At 35.5% G+C, this 18,220-nt stretch overlaps 1 protein-coding gene across 4 annotated transcripts in view; it reads left to right on the top strand.

Annotated features, from left to right (window-relative positions):
• KCNH7 (potassium voltage-gated channel subfamily H member 7) overlaps positions 1-18,220 on the top strand; it is a 551,616-nt gene that overhangs the window by 499,844 nt on the left and 33,552 nt on the right. For all 4 annotated transcript variants that reach the window (XM_088829781.1, XM_088829779.1, XM_088829780.1 and 1 more), the window contains one exon: positions 2,857-3,056. In XM_088829781.1, coding sequence (XP_088685907.1) covers positions 2,857-3,056 — 200 coding nt within the window. The remainder of the gene's footprint in view (positions 1-2,856; positions 3,057-18,220) is intronic.

Here is an 18,220-nt window from a genome sequence, read left to right as displayed (position 1 = left end):
AAATGCAAACTAATCTGTAATGACATAAAGGAGCTCAGTGATTGTCTAGAATTAGCCTAGAAAATGTGGGCAAGCAGCCAAGGGACACAGTGGAATCTTCTGGGATGATGAAAATGGTCTATATCTTGATTGTGTTAACAGGGGTGTGTACGTTTGTCAACTAACTGAGCTGTACATTTAAAACAGATTCATTTTGTTGTACCTAAATTATACATCATCAAAATTTATCTTTTTAAATTTGTATACTAGGTAGAAAAGCATTTTTATTTCTTTTTTCAGTGTGTTTCAACTATTACCCAATGACCCTAAATTCATTGGGATTCCCTGGTAGGCTCAGATGGTGAAGACTCTGCCTACAATGTGGGAGGCCCAGGTTCAATCCCTGGGTCAGCAAGATCCTCTGGAGAAGGAAATGGCAACCCACTCCTGTCTTGCCTGGAAAATCCCATGGACGGAGGAGCCTGGCAGGTTGCAGTTCATGGGAGCGCAAAGAGTCAGACATGACTGAGCAACATCACTTTCTAAATTCATTAGTTTGGTGAACTCAGATTTTGAGTGTGGCGTACTGAAGTTTTAAATTATACATGTTTTATTTGTATAGTACCTCAAGGTGAAGCAAACCATTTTGGTGAAAGAATTTCCTGTTAAGGAAGGCTAAACAAAATACTGAGTTGAGAGAAATGATTGTATGGTTTGCCAACTTGCTTTTGATTCATATTTTATGCCAGTTGATGGGCATTAGCTAAATAATGTATACAAAATAGAATCATTTTATGCTTTTCTCTTGCTTACCGCGTTTAGCTCCATTTGCTTCCTAAAAATATAGAAAAAAATGCATGCCTTTATTATAATTTAAAAAGTCATTAGCATAGAATTTCCTTAGAGAAATAGATGCTATTCATGTATTCAACTATGTACTTATAATCTAGAGTTTGCTGTCGTATCAATAAGTAGAAATACCTGTTTATGATCAAACTAATGTTTGGTTCATTTTTATGGCAGTATGGAGATAAAAACACAGTATTTATTAAAAACAAAATAAGAATGTTTTCCCTGACTCTTCTTTGCTTAATTATGTGGTTTAAGTAAAATAACTAGCATTGATTATGGGCCCTCTAATTAAATCAAGTGAAAATCTGTACCAAACCATTTCCTGAGAACATGATAGATACTTTGGACACTTATCAGCAAGCATAAATATTTCCAACACTAAAGGTAGGCAGAGTCAAATATGTTTTTCACATAAATCTTCGAATTGTGGCAATCCATTTCAGGCACGTATTGCTAGCTCCCTTCTTAACTGTTCATATACTCAAATTATGCCCAAGTTTTTTTTTTTTTTTTCTTTTTCACGCCTGTGGAAGATACAACCTAAACAGGTTTTCTATATTAATGAGAGTTGCTGTCTTTCACAAACCCCAATTCAGCCTTCCTATAGATTTCCCCAGTTTTTCTCCCTTTCCATAGATAAAGCACCACCCATTTGTCTGGGACATTCTCTTACTTGGGACATCTATGGTAAATAAGGTCCATGCTAACCAAGAGACAGAAATAAGATGGAAAAGAAAGCAAATGACCATGAAGATGAATCATTTTAAAACACAGACTGAATCTGGTCAAAATTTACCTTAAAAATAATCAAGTGGTTTATATAGGCAATGGTTTGTAAAATGTGTTGTGGAAAAAAAATATGTTGGGTGAATATTGTTGAACAAATACTTCGAGGAGTTGTTGTTGTTGTTGTTTTCTTTTCTTTTCCCCCACCTGCTTGATACATTACAGTTCCATTACCTCCTCTCTAAGTGTCTGACATATGCCCAAAGCAAGATGTAGGCCATTGTCATCATGTGACTTTCTGTATAGAATATAGAATTTTTTTAGGATTATTAGAAACTAAACACAAATATAAAAAGAAAGACAAGATATTTAAACAGCTTATGTTAAAATTATAAATATTTCGCCCAGGAAGCTTTAGAAATGGCATTCTAAGTAATGAATGTTAGTTTTTTTCTTCCCATAGGTGAAAGAACAAAGAAGTATTCTATTTTTTTCTGCAAAAATAAAACTATATTCTCATAGTCTAAGCCAAAGCTATATTTCTCATATATAAAGTATAAAAATAAATTTTAATAGATTAAAAATTACATACAAAGAAGCACTCTAAGGAAACTGTGATTTCCTTGAAACAATTTATGGGGACTCCCCTAGTGGTCCAGTGGCTAAAACTCTGGGCTCCCAATGCAGGGGTCCTGGGTTTGATCACTGGTCAGAGAACTAGAGCCCACAGGCCACAAAGATCCCACATACTACAACGAAGACCTGGCACAGCCAAATAAATGAGTAAATAATTCAAAAAGTATTATTCCTTAGCAAATCCAAAATAGTCTAATCTTAAATTTTATAGTAAATTTTTAATATTACAAGGTTAGGCCTGAGGCTGAGGTAGAGTTGTCACAATTTAAAAACTTTTACTCCACTTCCAGAATACAGATCTGTGGTAACCCCATGACGTACTTTCTTTTTATTACATTACAAATAAAATGTTGATTCTAAACATGTTTTATCTTTAGTCAGTAGTCTAGATTGGTTACAGGTTGATATTGTAAACGGTCTGAGTTTTTACTTTAATATAGAATCCATGATGAATTGGGGTATTTTTCCTCTCCAGATTTACCATCAAAATTATAAACTTTACAACAGTACTGACTTAACTACTTTATTCCCCATGGGCCAGGGATAAACCCTCACAAATGGATTGAGATTAAAAAAAAAAAATCTGCATTTTGAGATTCTGACAAGATATAATATCCCCAAGTGCAGTCTTTCCCCCATAACTTTGTTTTTTATCCAATCCAGCACTAATGTATGCAAGCATTTTCGGGAATGTATCTGCAATTATCCAAAGACTATACTCGGGAACTGCCAGGTACCACATGCAGATGCTGCGAGTAAAAGAGTTCATTCGCTTTCACCAAATCCCCAACCCTCTGAGGCAACGGCTTGAAGAATATTTCCAGCACGCATGGACTTACACCAATGGCATTGACATGAACATGGTATGTATTACTGTTTTCCAAAACTGGAGCCCCTCAGGCATTATAGCTACAGCCAAAATGAAAAAAAAAAAAAAAAACAGTTTCACCAGCTTTGAACCCCTTGCTTTTGTTTTCCTTTCTCGGATGTTTATTTTCTCCCCTGGAGATAGTCTTTCATTCTCAACTCATGGCATTGCATGGTGCTATATCTAGTTATACTGTGTGGCAAAGGCATAACATGATGCAAACTGATATAACTGTGTGTAGTAGAGCGCCCACTTCTGGTCAGAGAGAGCATTGCTAAGTTAGGACTTGGGCTTTCCCCACATGGCCTAGCTGCCAGAGCCAGTTTGGATCCATGTGCATTATTACAAGTAAACAATAATAACTATAATGCCTCCAAACAGAAATTTTTTAAAGAAATATGACATTTTAAGGATCTGTGGGAGAGGTTAAGGAACTTAAGTATACCATAAACATTTTATAATAGGAAGTTTCATGTTTCTGTTAAGGACAGTTTTTCTGTATTTTAATCAATTAAATATGTGCCCTTTTACTGTATCTGGTTTAACGCATCTTTCCTTTCAAGGGGGAAATATGGATTCCTTCATAACTCTTAAACAATTTCAACATCAGCTTTTCATAACCTTCCCTCCTCTATCAATGCTTAAAAATCAATACAACTAATAAAATTAATTGATCTAAAGAGCTCCTTTTATTATTAGGAAAATTACATATATCTTTTTGACCTAGTTATTTGGCTATAGAGATTGATTACTAAAGATAAATTATATGATAAATACAAATTCAATAGTGTATCAAGACCTATTAAAAAATGATTAGAATTATGATACCCTCCCATCTAGCTGTTCTTCCACTGGGCAAGGATCTTGTTTCTAAGAGTTCTTAACAAAATGAAATCTTTCAAAGTTAGTGACAGCAACAGTATGATACAACTTTTACATACAACTTATTCAATTGAGATTGACATTTTTTTATTTGATCAGCAATAGCTTAACAAAAAAAATAAAGGTTCAAAATTAGCAGTTAAGGTACAGAAAACATTGCAAATACTGCCCAGTTTGAAATATATATTTACATATGATAAGTTTATCATAGCTGTGCATGATTTATTTGATTGAGAAGTAATGGCATGCCATTATAAAATTTTTGATTTGAGGAACTAATCAATCAGCACATTTCATACAAAACCATAACTGAATCCCATGAGTTATTTCTAATTATCCCATATTTACTTGTGAAAATTCATTTGCAAAGTTGATCTTACCAGGGTAACACTTTAATCTCTTAAAAAAGTACCTTCAAATGGGTCACTTTTGTTTATTTCCATTCATATTATTGTTTAATGAAATATCAACATTCAGATACTACAGGGGATTCTCTAATGCTGGGTTGGCTGAAGCAGTGTCAAGAATCTTTAATCAAAACACATGTCACTCAATTTTGTTGTTCCATTCTGCCAGATTATTTCAATAACAATAGTTAAACATTTATTTATTTTACTTCCCCTCTCCATATTACTCTAGTTTTGTGACCATTTTTTTTGTGATAAAGTCTATTTTGTAAAAATTATTTACCTTTCATTGTTTGACTCTATTACCTATGAATTTGGTTTATATACCACTTGCCTATTTACAATGTACTTATGAAAGATTTATCTCTTTCCTGTCTGCTTCACACCTTAATACATGGAATCACAACACCCACCGGTAAGAACAGGAGGTATTTATATCCAATTTAATTCTCGTGTAAATTGTGGAGAACACCCTTGTGATCTGTCAGGTTTAGAGCTTGTTAAATGATTTCCAATGTTAGTTCTGATCTTTTTTGCATGGTGTAGCAGAGGAAATACAAAGCAAGAAACTGGGGAAGATAACCTGGAAGAGGCCAAGTACAGAATAGAAATTCTGAACTTGAACAACTTGACCTCTAACAATATTTATATAGAGTTTCCCCCCGCAACCCACCCACAAAAAGTCACTTATCTGCCCCTTCCTCCACTCTGGTAAAGGTTATGGGTATACGGTTTGCATTAGATAATTGTCATAAAGAAAATGTCATTCTCTTTCATCATCCTCTATTTTCATGATGTAGGTGCTTTTCTTTCCTCTCATCTGCATGCCTGTGTTACATGATCCAGGAGTTGTATGAGCTCTAAACCATGTGCCACTGAGTCTTGCATGTGGTTTTGAGAGCTTGACTTTGCACGAACTTCTTGTTTGTACACAGTGTCTACATTTCTCATCTTGTGACTGCAATGTGAGTACAAGATCTAAGCGCAACATAACTCTGAAAACTCAGCAAATGGAAGATGCTTGCTAAATAAGCACAATGTGCAAAAGAAAGTTGATTAGAAAAAAGCACCCCTACTCTTAGACTATTGAGAGGTTAAAAAAAACTTTTTTTTACCTCTAACACCATATTGTTAAATCCCTGTGTCTTATTAGTTTTATTGCTAACTAAATTGTGATTTAATAACAATTTAATACAACTTAACTTTATGTACTGTGATACATAAAAATACATCAAACTGTTGTATTTTACATCAGCATTCCATGTTATTTCATTTAAGTATAACCTTTAATATAATTTATCATGAAACATTTCAGGCCATTTTTGCTGTTTAACTGTGTCCAGATGAAGTGCAAGATGTTTATTCACACTCTATTGACTGACTGAAAATTCTTTTTCATAGCCCCAAACATTTGGTTGCTTGATAGATTACAAAACATTGCAAAGAATTTACCTAAAACATGGAGCCATATTCCTTATTCCCTGTATTTTTGCTTTTAGTGGAACATCTATTGCCAGAATGTTCCAGAACCAAAAGCATTCTGGGAATATTTATGGGCTTCCTCTGAGTTGAGCCAAATGGTTCAGATTGCAAAAGGAAAGTGGTCAGAACAATGAAGCTAGTGAAAGGAAGATGTCCTTTTGAAAATTATGTCAGGTTTAGGATTAGTAAAAATTAGCTCAGAAATGTCCATAGGTCAAGTCTGGAAAATATTTTTCTTTCTGCAATACTTTTTCAGATTAGGACTGAAGGTTCCTCAATGGCTTTCCCCCCCCAAAATCAAAGCTGTCTTGTAACCCAATCTGAAACTTTCAGACATTATCTAACATTGATTTTAGTTACAACACTGCCAAAAACTGAAAATCACCTTCCATGTCATTGTAGAATCAAGCCATGCACATGAAGGAACATGGCTTGAATGAATAAGGACACCAATAACCATGATCTATCCATCATTCTGGATGGAGAGAAATAAATCATTAATGACAGAAACCACTCCGTAATTTAAAATTATATTTGCATGGAAGAAAAGCCTTTTTGAACGTTCAATGAAAACTGTTACTCCTTACCTAAAAATGGCCCTCTATTAATGCCTGAATAATAGAAAAACGATATATAGAATAAAAATTCAGAAGACCCAAGTACGAGCTATCAATATGCCACTAATCTTGGACAAGTCACTTAACCTCTCTGCAATTTCATTAAACATGTCATTTTCAAATAGTTCTAAAGCACCAGAACTGCCCTTGCTAAATCTGTGAAGCAATTTTTATGGGAGTTTTTCTGCTTGAGGATGTAGAGTCTAACCTATCTGCTGCACACTCCTGCTCCCTCTGAGTCTCCTTTGTGAGGCGTTTGTTTCTGTGTTGAGTGTTATTCAAAAACCTCTGAAGTAAGTGAATGGTAGAATTGTGGATGGCAGAGAATCCAAGGAGACCATTCCAGGTAAAGACAAGGACAGGAATAGAGGCCCTGTTTTGAGACATCCAAGGCAGAATTAAGGCAGATAATCTAAAAACAACTTCATTTAATTTATTTTAAGAAGAAGGGAGAACAGTTGAGTATTTTAGTCTGGGGTGTTGATGGAGAAAAATTTGAGAAACAGATATAGAAAGGAGTTGGAATAAGAACCTAAAAAAGAAGAAATTCTTTAGCAGCCAGATAGACAAAGTTTCCTTAAAGAGAGGTAGGAGAAGAAAGAAAAATGATGGAGCCTCTTGTTTTGAGAAATAAAGAAGGCGACTCAATGGCACTCACATACCACGTGGTCCAGCCCCTTTGGTCAAGCAGAGACTATTTCTTCAGAAAGAAGAAGGTATACGGTCAGAGAAGAGTTGAACAAGGGAGAATATTTAGAGATTTCAATCAAGAATCAACCTAGTAGGCTAAAATTGCTTAGAATCACAGTGGGACTCTTGGCAGGCAGATTCTTTACACGAAGCCACCTGGGAAGCCCCACAGTGGGACTCTTGAGTAACAAAACATACACTTATAATGGACCGAATGAACAAAGCCAATGAAAATAGAAAAGAAAATAATAAAGAATGACATACTGTTTAATAGAAATTCCTACTTTTGGGGGCTGATGTGGTTTCTAAGGACATTTTAATGAAAATCTGATTTCATTTCTTTCCATGACTCTTTTCCTGCTCCTCTGTTATCTGATAACTCTGACTACAGACTACTACTACTAACTGCTTGCTGCTAGTACTAACTACCATTTATTTAACTAGCAACTACTAACACTAACCTGCATCTAGAATCTAACTGCATTCCATCAATCAAAACTATTGTTGCACCCATTCCCTATATTTATTTAAATACCTTTATCTGTGCCAGACTGTCACTTTCAAATATACTCCACTAGTGTCCTATTTTAATACACCATCAGTTTAGTTCAGTTCAGTTCAATCACTCAGTCGTGTCCAACTCTTTGCGACCCCATGAATCACAGCACGCCAGGCCTCCCTGTCCATCACCAACTCCCGGAGTTCACTCAAACCCACCTCCATCGAGTGGGTGATGCCATCCAGCCATCTCATTCTCTGTCATCCCCTTCTCCTCCTGCCCCCAATCCCTCCCAGCATCAGAGTCTTTTCCAGTGAGTTAACTCTTCGCATGAGGTGCACCATAGTGAAATGTAATTTTGAGCTCTTTCAATGTCTAATTCAGCAACTCAGATAAAATAATCCTTCTGACATTAAGCCACATAGGATATAAAGCAAAATTTATAAAATAGCATATCTTGTCTCTACCATAATATTTTTATTACCCTTTACTTTTTTCTAATGATATTTTATATACCAAAGTTGATATAGTCAGTGAAAAACCTTGGACTAGTTCATTATAAGGCTACAGTAAAATGACTGCAAATATGATGTCTTTCAAGTCTGACTAACCATCCAATGGGCAGGGACCCTGTTATCAAGAAGTCTTCAGAAAATAAAAACAGTCATGTTTAAAGATAAAAGCAACATAATACAATTCTTGCATAGGTGAGCCTACAATTTAGATTGATATTTTTATTTGACCAGCAATAGTTTAACAAAGCATCAGTTCAAAATTAGCAATCAAGGTACAGATAGCATTACAAATGTCTCCTAATATGAAAGACATATGCTCCTTCTCTACACTTAGATAGAAAAATGTAAATCCACACATTTAAAAAGGGAGCATGGGGATTGGCCCCCCAAAAAAAAGAAAACATAGAAACTGTGTTTAAATGATAAAGACCCTGAGGATTGGTGACATCTTTTAGTTTTCTGTAAAAAAATAGTTGCTGTTTAAGAGTGGAGTTAAAGTAATGGCTGTCTACAATGAACCTTAAAAGATGTATTCATCATCATGCTGATTAGTTGACAGGAATTGCCTGGATCAGCAGAAACTGGATATGTGAAATTTTCCACTTGCAAGAAATCTACTATTAACACACATACTTAACAATTGTATTTAGCACCTGAACCTCAGGTGTTTAAGAGAGGGCAAGTCACATGTCTTTCCTACTTTTCCTCCAGGCTGTTTATCCTAAAGTCTCAAAAATGCCACAGAGCACAATAATTATACCATCTGGAGCCCCCTGACATGAACAATAGCAAGCTTAAGACAAGCATCTGGTATTTTCAGATTACAAATGGTATATGTTAAATAATGGTTCACAAATGATGACGGTCACTTCAGCCTGGTCTCCAACCATTATTAAGAAAGACTTGTTTACATAGAGCACCAAGCTGCTTTAAGCAAATGAAGTTCAACAGTGGGATCTGATCCTGAACCATTCTGAGTCAAGAGAAATAATGACAGCATGGTCTGGGGCATTACACGTGAAAAACAGTCATTGCAGAAACACCACACGGAGGCAGTGGCCACACTTCTATGCTTCAGTTTCTCCGTTTGTCAATGTGCTTCCTATGGGAGTAGGAAGGTGGGAATGATGTTTCAAGTTGTTTTTCAGCTTCCAAAATCTATGGTACTATTCAAAAAGGATTCAAGTGCAGTCTCTTATGCTGAAGAGTGATCTATGTTTCCAGATGCTTTCTTTGGAACACAGGAATAATTCAAGCTCAATTCAGTTTAGGATCAATTAATAATCAGTATAAGTGAGCCAATAATGAAAAATAAAAACATCAATGTTCACTTTTAAAATATTCTTTGGAAACATGAATTTAGGTCCATTAAATTCCAATATTAGGGTAACTTATCAAACTTAATAGACTCAAACCATCCACAATTTATCCCAAAATAAAAGTCCAGTGTTTAGTTAAAGAATTTCCCGAGACATTACCAATAGCTTGAGAATTTATATTGAAAATGGATATGTAAATTTCCACTCACTAGACCAGATATTTTAAAATCATTTTTTAAAGGCAAAAATAAGCACAAGTAGTTCATCTTAGCCAATTGACCATATAGCTTTAAGGCAGCAGACTCAGGAAAATTACATTTATTTTAATTATTTTTCATGGTTTAGACATGTTACTATCCATGGAGATTAGTGTGAATGGAAAAAAAAACATATATAATCATGCCTCTTTCATGCCAGATATTCCAAAAGAATCTTTTAGTTTGCATCTTGGGCTGCTGTTAGTCAGGTGTGCTACCCCAAGAACTCTACACTCAGTTTAGCGACCATCTGGTAAGAATCTTCCTCACTTTGGGTCCAGTACCTTTATTGTGCATTTTAACACTTCTGGAGCCATGCTAAATCATTTTCCTCACTCTCCTGGCCATCTTCTCAACTCAGAATGCTCTACAGTTCACACAGAACTGAAACATGTCAGTAGTTAGAAACACCCACAGTAGTGGGAAGGAAAACCAAAGACTCACTCCACACAAGTGTAATTATTGTTCTTGAATCATAGCGGTTCACATCTAGCCGTTACCTAGTTTTATCTGTGAGTGTGTGTGGACACTAGGAAAACAGGGCCTTAGTCATGTTTTCTAAAATGGGAATATTGGCCCAGATTCTAACTCTAATTTTACCTGCCTTATGTATGAGCTGTGCTGGAGTAGTCAACACCAGAGCCGAGTTCAGAGTGCTTTATTAAAATAAAGCAAGAATGGTCAATTGAGGCATCACTCCTGTGAATAACTTATTCATAACATTTTGGGGTAGATTTTGGTTACCCTTGTCATTTTTAAAGGATTTTTCGTAATTTATAGACATTGATGCTCTATCTCTCATCTAGATTGCAATTTATTCCTAGTCTCTTTCCAATATACTGAGTTTGTTTAGGATATTGTCTGGATGTTAATTTTTTTGTTTTTTAGTATCATCCAATTAGTCAACTTTTCCTGTATACTTCAGAGATCCTGTCCTGTTTCACTAAGTTCCCACTAAACCTGTGGATTACACAAGTAGTTTTCTAGGCTTTGAGCTTTGTTATATGATTAAGGAAGAAAATTCTGAATCTGTTTCAAATATAGTTTTATAAATTTTCTTTACATGGATGGAAGATAGGACTTTTTCTTTTGTTCTTAAATACCACCTGATTTATACATTACATTATTAGGTATAATTGGAATATATATTCCCTGATGGCTTTGATGGTAAAGAATCCTCCTGCAATGCAGGCAACCCAGGTTCAATCCCTGGGTGGGGAAGATTACCTGGAGAAGGAAATAGCTACCCACTCCAGCTTTCTTGCATAGAGAATCCCATGGACAGAGGAGCCTGGCAGGCTATATAGTTCATGGGGTCTCAAAGAGTCAGATGCAACTCAGCACTAATATCTTTATTCCCATATTGGTTCTATTTGTCCCTTCCTACGGCAATATTGGAGAAGGAAATGGCAACCCACTCCAGTGTTCTTGCCTGGAGAATCCCAGGGACGGGAGAGCCTGGTGGACTGCCGTCTATGGGGTCACACAGAGTCGGACACGACTGAAGCGACTTAGCAGCAGCAGCAGCAGTAGCATGGCAATATAAATTCTGATTTATGCTTAATAGCTTTACATCATACTTTGGTATCTGACAAGGCAAGTCAACTCTTACTAATCTTGCTTTTCTTATTTTGGGGGGCATTTGAGAGTATTTATTATTCCATAGAAAATATATGACTATCTTAATTCAATTATGACAAATTCCATTTGGGCTTTTGAGATAACCCAGAGATCAGATTGTTATTTCTGGCACACAAAAATCAGAACTTGTAACCAATATCAAAGTTTACTCAAGAATATATGTAATCATAAGGCAAATCAAGGCATGGAGATCCTTCTTCCAGTATGTGTTCTGTGTAAGTTTTAACATTGCTGTTGTTCAGTCAGTAAGTCATGTCCGAATCTTTGCAACCCCATGGACTATGGCACGCTAGGTTCCTCTGCCTTCCCCTGCCTCACGGAGTTTGCTCAAATCCATGTCCATTGAGTCAGTGATGTTACTGAAGCATCTCATCCTCTGCTACCCTCTTCTCATTTTGCCCTCTGCCTTTCCCAGCATCAGGGTCTCTTCCAATGAGTCAGCTCATACCATCAGGTGGCCAAACTATTGGAGCTTCCACTTCAGCAACAATCCTTCCAGTGAATATTCAGGGTTGATTTCCTTTAGGATTGATTGGTTTGATCTGCTTGCTATCCAAGGGACACTCAAGAGCCTTCTCCAGCACCACAATTTGAAAGCATCAATTCTTTGGTGCTCAGCCTCGCTCATCCAGCTCTCACATCCATACATGACTATTAGAAAAATCATAGCTTTGACTCTACTGATCTTTGACAGACAAGTGGTGTCTCTGCTTTTTAATCTAGGTTTGTCATAGCTTTTCTTCCAAGAAGCAGGCATCCTAAATTCATGGCTGAAATCACAGCCCTTGGTGATTTTGGAATCCAAGAAAATAAAATCTGTCATTGTTTCCACTGTTTCCCCATCTATTTGCCATGAAGTGATAGGACCAGATGCCATGATCTTAGTTTTTTGAATGTTGAGTTTCAAGCCAGCTTTTTCACTCTTTTCTTTCATCCTCATCAAGAGGCTCTTTAGTTGCTTTTCACTTTCTGCCATTAGAGTGGTATCACCTGCATACCTGAGGTTGTTGATATTTCTCCCAACCATCTTGATTCCAGTTTGTGATTTATCCAGCCAAGCATTCCACTTGATGTACCCTGCATAAAAGTTAAATCAGATTTAACACAGGAGGACCCTAAACCATGTGTGTGATGACATAACAGTTAAGCAGAATGAAGCTCTTTTGGTCATCAGACATACACATTTTAGAGTCTGAAAATTACATAGCTTACAAGACATTTTCTAGAAAGTAATGTCCTATAAATTTGTTTACTGTAAGCAATTTAAACTAGACACACTCTGCCACAGATAAATGCCACTCCATAGATAAGAGCTGCCCCACACTTTTAGTGTGCTGTGAAGAGCAGGTCATTAATCTTTGTCATTATCTAGTCACTTTTCTTTCCAGGTATTACTCAGGAAGGAGAGAGAATGAATCAAATACCTGTTGCTAACCCTTTCCTTTCTATGAATTTTATATTAATTTTTACATGACTTTGAAATTTCAATATTAAGTTCCTTGCTGCACACTAAAATCATCTGAATATATAAATGTTAGTGCTTCAGACCTACTATGCAACAGTTAAACCAGAATTGCTTATAGCTATGTCAGAGAATCAGTATTTTTATGTCTATTCTAACATGTATCCAGGATTGAGAGCCACTGATTTAGAGCCTAAAAAAAATTGTGTCTCCTTCAGTGAGACTTTTCTAATGTTCTTAGAAATTCTTACCTTTGTTATTAAATTCATTCTTAAATTTATATACCTTAGTCAACCAAATGAAATACATCATACATTTCCATTTTTACCTATTTATCTTCCTTCTAGCCATGTTAACATATTATCTGACTCGTTTTTTCATTTGTTCTTTTTGCCATACCACACGATTTGCAGGATCTCATTTTCCTGACCAGAACCCCCACCCCCAGGGAAGTGAAGGTGCAGAGTCCTAACCGCTGGACTGTCAGGGAATTCCCTATCTGCCTCATTCTTATTGGACTTTTTCTTTAGTTTGTTTTAGTCTGATTTGGGCTGGCTTTGTTTGGGCAGGAGGAGAGGTCCTTGAGGATTTACTCTTGGATGTTCTAAGTATCATATCAGCAACAAAAAAGAGATACATCCATTCTCTTTTTAAAAAATACTATTTCGTTTCCATATGAATTCATTTGATTCTCCAAAACAGTTTTGAATAGTAGTAGCTGACTTTTTGAAAATAACTTTACCATTAAAACTAATACTTTAAAAAAATCCTTGCATTTCTGAAATAAATCCTACTTGGTCACAGACATTTTTGATATTTTGTTGATTGTATTAGCCAGTAAACTATTCAGAACCGTGCATCTATTTTCTAGTGGTATTGTTCTGTAGTTACAAGCTTTTTAAACGTTAGAAAGATATCATCTGTTAAACCATCTGGTCGTGGTGGTTTTAACAGTAGTTCTTTAACCACCATTCAATCTCTACTATGGTAATTATTTATTCTGTTTCTTTCTTGGTCAATATTGAAAATTCATATTTTGGGGAAAATTCATCCATTACATCTAGGCTTTCAAAGTTGTTACAAACTTGCTTCAAAGATTCTCTTTTAACTCATTCATTCAGTCTTTTCCATATCAGTAGCTCCATCTGCCTTATCATTGCTAAATCTGCATATTTTTGTTCTTTTTCTCCTTCCTTTAGCAGGCCTTTGAAAGATTCACTTATTTCACTGTATTTTTTTCAAGGAACTAGCCTTTGGATGAATTTATTATTGCTGCCATTCTTTTCATTTTCAGCCTTTGCCTTCATTACCCTCTTTTTTATTTCTTTGTTTTGTTCTATTATTTTTACCATTTGTTTTAAGCTTTTTTTGAGTCTTTCTTTCTGAAATAACTAAGACATTAAGACTAATATTTTCCTTTCAATGTAAATTTTTTTGTGGTTCCATGGATTTTGATATGAATTTTTCTACTGCATTCTAAATTATGTATTTTTTGATCCAAAGGTTATCATAGAGTGTGGTTCTTAATTTTCATTCGCTTCTGATTTTTAGTCACTTTTAAATTATTTCTTCTAGAGTTAATGGACTGTATAACATTTCCACTTTTATAAATGTTTAAGTACCCACACCTAATACAAAGCCAATCTATGACTGCATTTGTTTACAATGACCCACTTTTATAAAGTTTTTCCAAAACATGTCATTTTATTTTCATGGAGATGGGGGAACCCTGCTCTCTTTCTTTAGTCTTACTTACTTCATTCTTTTATGTGCAATACAATTGAATTATGTGATTTCATGAACAAGTACAGCTGACATACATATGTTTGGAAACTTACACAGCTGGTTTGAAACTCAATTTGTAGAAGTAGGAATTTACAAGGACACAACAACATTGAACATTTGGAATGTTGGGTAGCAAGACTAAACACATTTTACAGAAGGGGAATCTAATAGATGGAGGAAGAGAACCTCTGCTATTTTGAAAGAAGTTATAAAATTGCCAGTAGAGCCATCATTTTCCCTAGAAGACAACTGAACGTTGTCTAGTTTTAATCTTTCTGGGAAACAAATACCCTAACCAGCACAAAAAGAAAATAGCGTTTATGCCACGTTTCTATTCTTTGTTGCTTATTGATAAAACTGATGAATGAATGGAAAACATTTTGTACTTCACCATACTAGCAGCAACTTTAGAAATCCACTCTGATGAACAGCTATCGCAAGTTACAAGGGTTGAAGGAATCCTGGACTAAGTTTAGAGTCTTAATTCTTCCACAAATAAAAATACCTTAATGCACATTTTTGTTGTTGTTTATGCACTTAGTCATAGAATAAGTGCCCCCATGGACTGTAGGCCATGGACTTTAGCCCGCCAGGCTCCTCTGTCACTGGGATTTCCTAGACAAGAATAGTGGGGTGGGTTGCCATTTCCTTCTCCAGGGGATCTTCCCAACCCAGGGACTGAACCTGCATCTCCTGCATTGGCAGGTGGATTCTTTACCACCAAACCACCAGCGAAACCCTTAATGCACTTATTCTTTAGTTTTTGTGTGAAAAAATGGGGAAATCACCCTTCTATATTCCTTATATAAAGCTAATAAATCAAAACGTGATTGTAACATATTACACATGAGAAAATTTTCTGAAACATAAAACTAGATTCAAGTTCAAAATGGTATACCAAATGTGAAGGGGTACTTAAATCACTTTCTCATTACATGGCAGACTTCACTCCCTTTTCCTTACTTTGTAGGCAAGCTCAGCTCATCTACAATCAGTCCATTTGTAAAAAAAAGTATTTGTGAAGTATTCCTTCATCCCTTCCTTCACTCCCTCTCTCAATTGGGAGGTTGAAGAGAAGGTCCCGAAATTGCTTTTCAGGATGCAGATCCCTTCTGTTGCCTTTAGAAACTTTAGTGAGTTCCAGGGTTTCCCCCAAGACCTTATTTCAAAAATCCTAATGTACCCTCTTAAGTCAGACCTTTGCTGATTTAGCAGAAGGGCTCCAGGTTTGGAGTAGCAAGAATATGTATGTAAAAGTAGTAAATCCCCTCTGCCTACACATCATCATTCACACTGCAGCTCATCCTAGGCCCTAACTTAACTGGGATCAGGTTAAAGTTTTAGTGTCTTTCCGAAAGCAAAGGAACATCTCATAATTAAGCTGTTAACTGGGGATGGGAACTGCAGGACAAGGAGGGGAGAAGGGAAAGATGCAGGAGGGAGGACTCTGTTTTCATTTTTCAGAGAAAATTTACCTGTAGCACAGCTGGTTCAGGATTTTTGACACTGTTTTCTGTATCTATGTGCAGCAGCATTTTGCTCTGCCCAAATGATGTAACCTTATGATATATGTTGAAAAGTTGCATGCAGAAAATTAGTTAATTTTTGCAAGACTCATAAAAGCCCTTAGTCATGGATTCTACAATCCCTTGCTTTGCCAGCAATCTGGCCAGATGTGATTGTGCTATGCATTGAAACAATTCCTTCTCATTAGCCCCGTGAAAGTAAAATAAGAAAGTAGATGAAAAAGCAGTTTGAGATTTCAGACTAAGACTATATATATTTGTATGTTTAAAACTACTAAAAGAATATACCTGACTTGATCAGTGGATAAACATGTAATCACTAAGGAAAGATGAAAGATGTGTTCTCCCTATCCCTTAATGATAAACCATAATCATAGAAATAATATAATCTGGGATGACCTCAAAATTGTGAAATCCATTAAGGAACAACATTGTCTTCTAGAAACAGTGAAAAGTGAGGTTTAGTATCTTTTAAAGATGTTATCAAATCTAGAATGTCCAAATAGTATGTAATAATTATATTAGAATCTTTTTAATACTATAAAATATTAAAGCTGTGATTTAGGGCAGAGATTTAAGATTTTGTATATTTCTTACATAATCTATTTGATAATCATACTTGAGTTTTAATGTTTCATTAGTGAGTGTTAATTTATGTTTTGATTAATACTAGTTTGTCAAGATTTAAGTATGTATAAGGACCCAGGGAAATTTCCTACTGTTAGTTATCACAGTTGTTTCTGTGATTAGTTTGCTGTTTAGGGGAACCATTTGCCACATTCAGACTGTCTTTCTCCATGTGCCCTCTTCAGGCTGCCTTTAGGAATGGCTCTCTGTGCAACCCTGCTAAGTGAAACAAACCAAAAGCCATTTATTACAGCATAGGTCAGCTTTCCAACGCTATCTAAATAGGGGACCTCTATTAGATAATTTTATTTTCAAAATAAAATGCAAGAGTTCAAAACACTATGGAAGGAGGGTTTTGGTTTTATTTATTTTTTTGGTAAAAACTCAATTGTTGACATTCTTCTAACAGAACTTAAACAGTATACACACCACGAAAAGAGTGTTTTGCAATGCAGGCTAAGAAACAGCAAACATTGAATGTTGTATCTTAAATCTGAGGAAGGAATAATAGAGTTTGATAGATGGTTAATATGGAATAGTTATTTCCATTTTTGCTGTCTCCATTTGTCATTTCTTCAGTCTGACTTTGATTTAATGCTTCTATCTTGTTTTGTGGTTGTTGGGTGGTTTTTGTTTGAATGTCCCTAAAATAAGTTATGGGATTGATTTAACAGTCACAGAAAGCACTTCTTACTCACTTAAAAGAACAAATGTCTCATTTGTCTTATACAATTTGAGAGTTTCATAGAGTTTTATCTACCTACATTCAAGTAAAAGGAAGTTAATTTTGCATTTATAAAATATTCAAGTGACTTTATATCATAATTAAGATATGGAATTTTTATCAGCCTTGAAAAAAAATGTTCTGGAACTTTTTACTCACCTTAAATTAGCTATTACCTTGATAGTTCCTTTGAACAACCATTAATATTGTAAACTTGCATTATAAAAGTCTAATTTGGCTATGTGGGAAATTCTGAGTAACCTTATATATATATATATATATATATATATATATATATTTTTTTTTTTTTTCTAATTAGGGCATTTAGAGGCTTGAGGACCAGGGATAGTTTAAGAATGTTTTATTCATTGTTAAGCTCTCATGCCTAGTATAGTGCCTGGTATACAGTAGATACTTAATAAATATTTGTTAAAAGAATGAAGACTGCTTTTCCAAGCTGCAGGCCATGAAACTGAGCAATGGCCTTAGTCCAACATCAGGCTAACTCAGTAAAACAATGGCTCCATCTGCACAGCGAAAGATGCTATGTACCCTCATAGCAGCTCCAGAGCCTGACAAACAAGGAGCTTGTGTAGAGTGTACCAGCGTGACTGCAATAATCATTAAACCAACCTGTGTACCGGTTTGTACTTATGTATTTGAAACAGATTCTCTTTTAGCCAGGCTAAAGGCTAAATAAAATGCTAAGGCTTTTATCTGCTAAGG

This window comes from Moschus berezovskii, chromosome 2 (genome assembly GCF_049115385.1).
Source record: "Moschus berezovskii isolate FMDL1 chromosome 2, NW_MosBer_1.0, whole genome shotgun sequence".
NCBI classification, from domain to species: domain Eukaryota; kingdom Metazoa; phylum Chordata; class Mammalia; order Artiodactyla; family Moschidae; genus Moschus; species Moschus berezovskii.
Note: the sequence above shows the minus strand (reverse complement) of the source record. Positions and strands in the feature narration are given on the sequence as shown.